The sequence below is a fragment of the Neophocaena asiaeorientalis genome, unplaced genomic scaffold (assembly GCF_003031525.2).
Source record: "Neophocaena asiaeorientalis asiaeorientalis breed wild unplaced genomic scaffold, Neophocaena_asiaeorientalis_V1.1 scaffold242, whole genome shotgun sequence".
In the NCBI taxonomy this organism is placed as follows: Eukaryota; Metazoa; Chordata; class Mammalia; order Artiodactyla; family Phocoenidae; genus Neophocaena; species Neophocaena asiaeorientalis.
This window is the reverse complement of record NW_020172451.1, coordinates 5,992,192-6,001,725: the sequence shown is the minus strand read 5'-3', so window position 1 is coordinate 6,001,725 and position 9,534 is coordinate 5,992,192. Positions and strand designations below refer to the sequence as shown.

The 9,534-nt window shown below is 58.5% G+C and overlaps 2 protein-coding genes across 2 annotated transcripts in view; one reads left to right on the top strand and one right to left on the bottom strand.

Moving 5' to 3' along the window:
* TSPO (translocator protein) overlaps nucleotides 1-3,549 on the top strand; it is a 4,331-nt gene extending 782 nt beyond the window's left edge. Inside the window, exons 2-4 of the mRNA XM_024737638.1 lie at nucleotides 260-470; nucleotides 2,497-2,635; nucleotides 3,113-3,549. Of these exons, the coding sequence (XP_024593406.1) occupies nucleotides 260-470; nucleotides 2,497-2,635; nucleotides 3,113-3,301 (539 nt within the window). The 3' untranslated portion in view covers nucleotides 3,302-3,549. The remainder of the gene's footprint in view (nucleotides 1-259; nucleotides 471-2,496; nucleotides 2,636-3,112) is intronic.
* Nucleotides 3,550-6,937: 3,388 nt separating this feature from the next.
* The window catches only part of TTLL12 (tubulin tyrosine ligase like 12), a 17,924-nt gene continuing 15,327 nt past the window's right edge, over nucleotides 6,938-9,534 (bottom strand). The window contains 2 exon segments of the mRNA XM_024737437.1: nucleotides 6,938-8,367; nucleotides 8,822-8,960. Of these exon segments, the coding sequence (XP_024593205.1) occupies nucleotides 8,216-8,367; nucleotides 8,822-8,960 (291 nt within the window). The 3' untranslated portion in view covers nucleotides 6,938-8,215.

Sequence of the window (9,534 nt, the reverse complement as noted above, 5' to 3'; positions counted from 1 at the left end):
GGTGGAAGCGCACTCCCTGGGGCCCTTGGGCTGGGTGGGGCTGCAGGGCGGACTCAGCACCGGCCCCCCAACCTCACACATCTTTTCTGCACCTCCTGCATGTTCCATCAATTGACTGGTTGATCCATGAGTGATGAGGGGCTGGTAACAGACCCACCCCTGGTTTGTGCACAGTAGGTCCTCAGGAAACGCCAGGGGAGGCCCCACCCCAGCTCTGGAGCATCACCGCCTCTCACCCCAGCCCTGTCTTCTCTTTCAGAACTTTCCGGAACAGCAGCTGCAGCAGCAATGGCCCCGCCCTGGGTGCCCGCCGTGGGCTTCACGCTGGTGCCCAGTCTGGGGGGCTTCCTGGGCTCCCACTATATCCGCGAGGAGAGTCTCCGCTGGTACGCCGGCCTGCAGAAGCCCTTGTGGCACCCGCCCCGCTGGACGCTGGCTCCCATCTGGGGCACGCTGTACTCGGCCATGGGGTAGGTGGGCATGGGTGCTGGCCTGGCAGCTGGGCCTGTCCACCTGCCGGGGCAGGCAGGGCAGGGCGAGGCCCAGGCCCGAGGGCAGAGCTTCTCCTCCAGAGTGGGAACTGTGCAGGTGTTCCCAGGGCAGCGGGCACCACTTCCTGGCCTCGTTTGGCAAGTGAGGGTGGAGAAAACTATGGGGCCTGTTGGTTGCACAACTGAACTTTTTCCTCTGGGGCCTCCTGGGAGGGGCGGGCAACCCCGTAGTGGCATTCTGGCTGTTTTCACAACAGCAGGGTGAGGCCGGCTCAGTGTGCAAAGTTCAGATGTGGGCATGTGGATGCTTCCAAGGTCGGTAGCAGTAAGAACAGCAGTAATAGTAGCCATTTGTCGAGCACCTGCCTGGTGACAGGCTTTGTCTCGGTTAATTTTCATGACCCCCCCATTTGACAAGGGACCTCCCACAGACACAGGGCTTTGGAGTCGGGACCCTACAGGATTTCCTGGACTAGACCCAGGAACTGCCACCAGGCAAAGCAGGACTGGATGGGGGAGTGCCCCCCCCGACGCCACCCCCCGGTGGCTCCAGTGGGAACCGCACCCAGGAGACTGGTCTGCTTCCCGCCCTTCTCTGGAAAGTTCCCTGCATACTGGTTCTGTCCCAGCCCAGTGCAGGGTGGGGCTGCAGAGGGCAGGTAGCAGAGACCAGGCTGATGCCCCAGGGTTCTTTTTTTTTTTAATTTAAAACACTTTTATTTATTTATTTATTTAGGGCTGCGTTGCTGCGCGCGGGCTTTCTCTAGTTGTGGCAAGCGGGGGCTACTCTCCTTTACGGGGCACGGGCTTCTCATTGCGGTGGCTTCTCTTGTGGAGCACGGGCGCTAGGCGCGCGGGCGTCAGTAGTTGTGGCTCACAAGCTCAGTTGCTCTGCGGCATGTGGGATCTTCCCGGACCAGGGATTGAACCCATGTCCCCAGCATTGGTAGGCAGACTCTTAACCACTGGGCCACCAGGGAAGTCCGCCCCAGGGTTCTGATGGGAGTAAGATAGTCCTGGAAACCTGGGTGTCACCTGGGCCACACCCTCTGCCAGCCCCAGGCCCTCCTGCATCCTGCTTTCTCCTCCCGTCCCGGCCCAGGCACCACTGTTTCTGCCTTAACTTGCTCCAGCCTCCAGGCCTCCCACCACCATCAGCATCCTGATGGAGCATAAATCTGGCACCTCTCTTGTGGAACCCCGTGGAAACTCCCTGTGGTCCAGATAAGGTCCAACCCCTCACAGAATAAAAAGCCCAGGCTCTGGCCTCAGACCACCCGGGTTCAAATGCTGACTCACCTACTGATCGCCTGCCACGAGCCCTTAGCGCTTTGACTGTCTGTGCCACAGTTTCTGCACCTGTAACATGGGAGTGGTAGTACTGCCCATCTCATGACGTTATCACGAGAATGAATGAGCTAATGCTCGGAAAGAGCGGTGCCTGCGTGTGTAAATGCTGGAGGGCATTAGCTATTACTATTGGTGGTGTTATTGTTGTCCTTGTGGCCCTAAGAGCCCCATGACCAGGCCCTCTTCTGCTTCACCTCCCCAGTGCCCCCCAGACTTCACCAGTAACATAGGCTCACTCAGGGGTCTCGTGCATGCCTCTAAGCCTTTGCATATCCTCGTTGCCTCCCCCTGGCAAACTCATACTCATCCTCTAAGGCCCAGCCCAAAAGTCCCATCCTGTTTACTTGCATGCCTTATGTGCTTCCCCCTTGACAGCACTGATGAAGATAATAATGTCAAATATTTATTGAGTGTCCCATGTGCCAGGTACTGCCCTAGGCACTGCCAGTGTATTAAGTAGAATCTCCACAGCAACCCCATGAGAAACAAAGGCCCAGAGAGGTTAAGCAACTTCCCTGAGGCCACACAGCAGTCGGTGGCAGGGCATGGCTGAGCCATCAGTGTGTGGTCCCAGAGGTGAGCTTGGCTTCCGGCCCTGCAGGGAGGCTCCTGGCCTCTTCCCTGTTGGTGCCCTGACCGGCAGCCTCTCTTTCAGGTATGGCTCCTACATGATCTGGAAAGAGCTGGGGGGCTTCTCGAAGGAGGCTGTGGTTCCCCTGGGCCTCTACGCTGGGCAGCTGGCTCTGAACTGGGCATGGCCCCCCCTCTTCTTCGGTGCCCGACAAATGGGTTGGGTGAGTGTGACCTTGGCTTGTCTCCCTGGTCCCTGGAGACGGCCCCTCCCTTGGGGGACATGGGGCATCATATCCCAGACCCCCAGGGTCAGGGTCTAAAGGCGGGGGCAGGGGAGGCACTTGGCTCCTGGCTCACGTCTTCTCAGAAGCTCTTAGGGTACCAGGGCCCCTCAGCTGCTCTTCTTCCAATGCAGGAAACCTTGTGGGGCTCTGATGGGCTTAGGGGCCATTGGTATAGGAGAACCCACATTACACCTGGTGCTGTGCACCCCACACATGGCATAGTCAGGGAAGGGCGATTGTTCCCATTTTACAGATGAGGAAACTGAGGCAGAAAATGGGGGAGGGGCTTGGCCAGGTCACTGAGAGGCGGATGGAGAGTTCCCTCAGGCGTAGTGGTGGTGGGCAGCTGGGACACACAGCCCCATGGGTACGTGGAGCCTCAGGCCTCCCTGTCGTCCCTCTGTGTCTGTGCAGGCCCTGGTGGACCTCCTGCTGATGGGTGGAGTGGCGGCAGCCACGGCCGTGGTCTGGCACCAGGTGAGCCCACCGGCCGCCTGCCTGCTCTACCCGTACCTGGCCTGGCTGGCCTTTGCGGCCACGCTCAACTACTGCGTCTGGCGGGACAACCAGGACCACAGCCGTGGCCGTCGGCTCTCAGAATGAAGGCGCCCCGCCCTCCGAGGACTGCAGCCGCTGCGGGTCAGGCGTTGCTGGTGGTGGTGGCCCCTGGGTTCTCCTGGCCGCCAGGCTGCCTGTGTGTCCAGTCTCAGCCCAGGGGTCACCAGCAGTTTCAGAGGTGCTCCAGGCCGAGCCCCCACCCCAGAAACAGAGTCCTGTGCTTTCTGCACTGCTCGAAGCTCGCTGTCAGAATGTGGAATTTTATAAGCCAAATAAAGTTTTTTAACCTCCTGGCAGTGGCCTTTTTACTTGGGTGGGACCCTTGGCCGTGGGGAGGGTGAGGGGCTCGTCCTCTTGATGGATGTGTCTGAGTTGTATCATCCAGATGACGTTGGGCCCGGCCGGGGCTTCGCCACAATTCTCGGGACCCTTCCAAGAGCGGAGGTGGCCCGTCCAGGGTGGAGCAGCAGACACTGGCATAGCTGCAGCTGAGGGAGGAGGCCCTGCCCACCTCCTTCACGTCCAGGAAGCCCAACCCAGCCACTTGAAGGGCACAGGCCCACAGCCTGCCTGGTCCAATGCCTGACTCTGCTCGGGTGCCAAGCGTGGTCCTCTGCTGGCCTCAGCCAGGATGGGGCTGGGCCCAGAGCAGGGGATGCCGACCAACCTGTCCCTGGGGTGCTGGGACTCATGCCAGCCTCACCCCGTCAGGGACAGCCTCGCAAACACTCCATCTGGGAGGCGAGGTCAGAGGCAGTATTGGCCATGCCCCAACCCAGCAGACAGCTCCTCCCCGGCCCAGGTCCACCCAGATTTGGAGGTGTCACCCCTGGCTTCGAATTGGGGGACCCATGACCTGTGCGGGCAGCTGTTGGGAGTGGGGCCGGGCAGAGCCTCTTACCCGGGCTGCTGCTGGAGCGCCAACTCCTCGCCCTCTGAGTTCCTACAACCCGTGCTGCGGCCGGCAGCAGACTCCTAGGACCAGGGCTGGTCCAAGCTACTGGCCTTTTTGTTGCGTGTCTGTTTTGGTTTCGGTCATTGAATAAGCTAATTCAAATTAAGTAAAAATAAAATTTCCGTATTTAGAGCTCACACTCATTTTGGCAGCCAGTGGCTTTTGCCGCTCCTCCCTCTCACCTTGCCTCTTCTGTCCTCACATCCGGACGTGTCCGAACAGTACGGAACGCTCCAGGAGATGGGCAGACAGCTGACTGCATTCTTCTGAGAGAAGGGGCAGCTCTTTCAGTGGCTGTCACTTCGCCCACACTCAACTCTGGTGGAATTTCACGTCCCACAGACTGTGCTCAGGAATCCAGCAGCTTGGTAGCCACGAGCACTTAGCTGAGCCCTCGGCCAGCTCCCCAGTTCTTTTTTTAAAAAAATTTATTTATGTATGTATTTTTGGCTGTGCTGGGTCTTAGTTGTGGCATGCGGGATCTTCACCGCAGCATTCGGGATCTAGTTCCCCAACCAGGGATCGAACCCAGGCCCCCTGCATTGGGAGTGCAGAGCCTTACCCACTGGACCACCCGGGAAGTCCCTCCCCAGTTCTTCTGATGCTCATTGGAGCAGAAGGGTCAGATGGGTGACTCTGCACATCCTTTTCACTAATTTATTTCTAAAGTTCTCCAAGATGGTCAGGGGTGCTCCTTGGAGCATCGTGGGCACCCGTGTGCCTGCCAGACTTAGCACATTGAATGTACCTGCGGCTTCTGGAATCTTCTCAGTGGTGCTCATGCAGAGCCCTTTTTTCCATTCCGTACATTCGTGGGTTTGTTCATCTCTAGCAACATCCCACATCCTTTCTACCGGCCACAAAAACACACACGGCCATAGAAACACCCGGGAAAACGGGCAAGAGGAGGGTGCGTTCTGCTGTTTTGTTTGCTACTTTCTCACGATGCTCTCCCCGTGCTTCTCGATTAGATGGCATTTCTGAGCTGTCGCCACCCATGAGGGGCTTCAGGGTTCTGACAGTCTCTGTGTCGGTTTAATGGGAAAATCCACAGCACACAGATCTGTCAAGTCCTTCTGGTCTGCGTCTCTCCTGGAGCTGCTTCATTCAACTGAGATCTCCTTAAATCCGTGTGTCTGAACCCTTCTCGGTCCGACTAGCCATAAAAGATGCGAGCAAGAGTTCACACAGCCCAAGAGGGCTGGGCTGGCTGGTCATCAGCAGGGAAGCGACAGCGACTCTGTTTGCCGGGCATTTTGATGTTATGGTTTTGCTCTGGACCCTGCAAGATGAAAGCCTGCCTCTCCTATAGCAAGAGATCCTATTCTGTGTCCATGAAAGAGCTGCCGTGTTTATTGGCCATAGGTCGTCACTGGGGACGTTTTCTGAATTTCACTGCCAGCATCTCAAGCTTCACCTTTTGGATTTCTTCTGTGTCATCCTGTAGAACTTTGGTACAATTATCACTGCTACTGGGACTCTCCTGTCAAGCCCAAACGTCAGAGTCTGACTTATGAATTCTTAACCCAGAGAAACTGACTCAGGTGAAGATGGGTACCAGAAAGTATCTAGAGGGATAAGAACTGTCTCCACAGCAACGAGTCTTCTGGGACCCTGGAAGCCCAGCTTGATGGTCTTCCTGGGGGTTGTCTGATTTTCACTGATCAGAGGTGTAAGGACCTCTAGAATCGGGGGAAAGCACATTTGTAATTGTGGAAAGCCTGGATCACGTGGTCCTTTGATCCCAGCGACTATGCTGATTCCACTGGGATTGCACTGGGCAACCAGGTCCCAAGTTAACTGGGAACCAGCAGGAACATCATGGGAGGCATCTGATGAACAGCCTGGTGTGAGCACCCGTTCTGAGGGGCACAGGAAGGGCCCTGGCCTGGGTGTCAGGGGCCCTCTGCTTTCGTTTTAACCTTCAAAACCACCAGGGGGCGCCACTGTGCCGGCTGACAGGGTCCACGGACCATCCCCCGCTGTCCTGTGGGCAGAGTCTCCTATCATCCTCACCCCCAGGATGAGGAATCAGGCAGGAGGGAACTCCATCCCTGAGGGCCCCAGGTGTAAGCACGGAGCCAGGATTCAGGGCTCACAGGGGGACCGAGGCTCCCGGGTGTTGGTCATGATGCAGAGATGGGCCTCAGCTCCACATCTGTCCCTACTGCAACCCACTCTGAAATGGAACCAGTGCTAGGAAACCAAGCTTTGGGTCAGGAACTATTGCCTATTTATACCCTCAAATTCATGCTGAAATCCTAACCCCCAGTGTGATGGTTAGTTGGTGGGGCTTTTGGGAAGTGAGTGATTAGGTCATGAGGGTGGGGCCCCCACGTACGGGATTAATGCCTTTAAAAGAGGCCCCAGAAAGCTCCCTCGCTCCTCCCACCTCACGAGGACACAGTGAGAATACAGCCGATTATGAACCAGGGAGAGCGTCCCACCTCAGGCAGCAAATCTGCCTCCCCTGCGACTTTAGGACATCCCAGCCTCTAGAACAGTGAGAAAGAGACCTCCGTTGTTTAAATCACCCAGTTTATGATATTTTGTTAAGAGCAGCCCAAAGACAGGGACTTGGAGGCCTAAATACTATCCCATTTCTTCTGTTTCTCAAAGCATACGTCTTGATATTTTGGGTTTCTTTGACAATGAGCAAGGAAAACAACTGATACACCACGCAGGCCTGTGGTTCCAGGGCCCCCAAAGAGAAAGGGAGGCAAAAGTAGAGAAGGCATACTTTATTGCGGTACAAATCAAGTCCGGGAGGGGACAGGACGCAGCAGCTCTCCCACGGAGAAAACCAGAGATGAGGTGTCCTGCCCTCTAAACCTCTACTTGGCTGGAGGAAAGGGTGTTTTCCAGAACACAGGCTGAAATTCTGGTTAGCAGAGACAGTGGACAGACACACCCCAAAAGACACAGAAGTGGGAGGTGCAGTCAAGTCCAGTTTTGCTACAAGGATCACTCTTGGCTTCAGAATGAAACAAGCACCTCCCAACACACGCAGGCATGCACGCGCACACACACACGACACGCACGCACACATGTACACACACACGAAAGCTCTGCAGGCAGCTCCTCCATGAAAGTCAGACCCGCCGTCTGGTTAGCTGGGCTGGGTCCACTGTGGCAACACAAACTACCCTGGAAACTGACTCAAAATTTCAGAAACAAAATTAAGGAAAAAGAAAATTTTGTATTTTCTTCCCATAAATGAAAAAGTTACAAAAACCCCACATTCTGACTCTAGCTGGTGGAAGACGGCATTCTCCCCGGAAGCATCTTTCTCAGCCCCCCACTGCCTGGTGCTCTGCCGCCCACACCTCTCCTCGAGTCCCCTCACTGGAGTGTCCCAGCCAACCTCAGGCGAGGCTGGAAACACTGCAGTGCCCAGCGGGCGGGTTGGTGCTGGTGCCACATCTGGCCCTTTCCACGGGGCCGCATGGAAAGGCAACAGCAACCAAAGGCAGTGGCTGTCCTGCCCCGGGGCCTCAGGGGAGGTTGCTGGGGAAGGGGGAGGAGGCTGGGTCTGAGAAGCAGGCTCCCGGCGGGGACCTGGGGACACCTGTCACAGGGCCTGGGGCAGAGCGTGGGAAGCAGCCAGCTGGGCCTGTTAACCGCTGGGCTCCCATGGGTGCTCCCAGGGAAGCTCGTTTCTGAGAAAGAACACCGCGTCACGCTCCCCAGATCCCTTTCACGAACGCCCTCTGGAAGCACAGCGCCCCAGGAAGCAAACTCTCCAGAATAAAGCCCTTAGCTGAGCTGAGACTAATCACCGAACAGACACAGACGGCAGTGAAGGGGGTGTGAGCGGGGGCCTAGCGCTCAGCCCCGGGGGCAGCACAGCTGGCCCTGCTCCTGACCAACCGGGGAGGGGTCCCGGGCCACCAGGGTGTGAGCAGGAGGAGTGGGGGCGGGGGGCGGGGGCACGGTGCAGAAGCAGCTCCGGGAACAGAGGCTGCGATCCGCCCATGAGCACCCACAGCAGGGCCTGCGGGCGCCTAGACGAGGCGGGTGACGGGGCAGCTGTCAGGCTCATCCAGGTACAAGGTGCTGAAGACGTCGTTGAAGAAGGTCGGGTGGAACCTGCAGGCCCGCTCACAGTCTGGGTTGAAGTTCACCTCTAGGAGCTGCGGCTGCATCACTCGCTTCCCTGATGCGCAAAAGCACGGGCATCTCACTCCCGGGAGGTGCGCTGGGGGGCCCGGCCTGAGGCCTGCTTGCCCAGGGGGAAGCCCGGAGCCACCTGCAGCCCCAGGAGCGACACGAGCCACCACATCCCGGGGACTCTGGAAGGAAGGTGCGCGGCCAGGGCTGCCGCTCCCCCTGCCCTTCACGTGGGGCCCCGCCCCTTGTGAGCTCTCTCCCGACACCACTGCCGCCCACTTGCCTTCCCCGCTCGTGCTCTGCCCTGCAGGCCGTGGCGCTGAAAGGTGGGCCTCCTCTGACCCAGATCTCAGGTTAATTCGAGGCAAGTGCTGACCGTGGCGAGGGAGCAGCGACGCCCTCCCTCTGTCCCCATGTGGGCTGGGTGGGGAGGGCTGAATGACCACCTTTGGGTAAGTGGGGAGGGCACTTTGGATTATGGGGCAGGGGAGCCCCCTCACCATCTGGACGGCTGTCCCACTTCAGCATGAGGTCAATGGCATACATGGCTCGGGATGAGGGGTAGTCGCAGAGGCCCAGCGGGGGCGGCCTGGCACATGCCACCTGGAACAGCTCCGTGAAGGCCTGGAAGATTTCAGCCTGGGGGCCGGGGGAGGCAGGGTCAGGGGCCCGCACGGCTGACACTGGGTCCAGCCCTTCAGGGCAGCCTCTTCATATGGGGTTCACAGCCCCTTCCTGAGCCCTGGTCCCCAAACGGCCAAGTCATCTCCTCCGACATCCTTTGTGACTCCAGACCTGGCCACAGCCACCTGTGCCCCGCTCCCTCACTCCTGGCATCCACCTCCTGCAGAGCTGCCTGGGTCCCCCGCCCTGGAGCCCACGGCCCCTTCTGCACCGAGCCAGGCAGCGCAGATCCCGAAACGCTCCCTCCAGCAAGTGGCGGCCAGCTTGTGTCTCTAAGCACGTCCCTGTGTGCCCTCAGGTGTGCAATTCCTGGCACACACAGAGCCCTTTGCCGTCAGGCTGTCCCAAGGGTGTCCTGAATACCCCGCCAGGCCCCCTCCAAGGAACCCTCACAACACCCCACCCAGGCCAGAGGGGAGGAGGGGGTCTCAGCCCACACCGTCTCCCTCACCAGCCCTGGTGGGAAGAGCAGGACCATCCAGAGGAGGCAAAGGCCCCCCCCCGCCACCCCGCCTGCCGCTGGGCCACG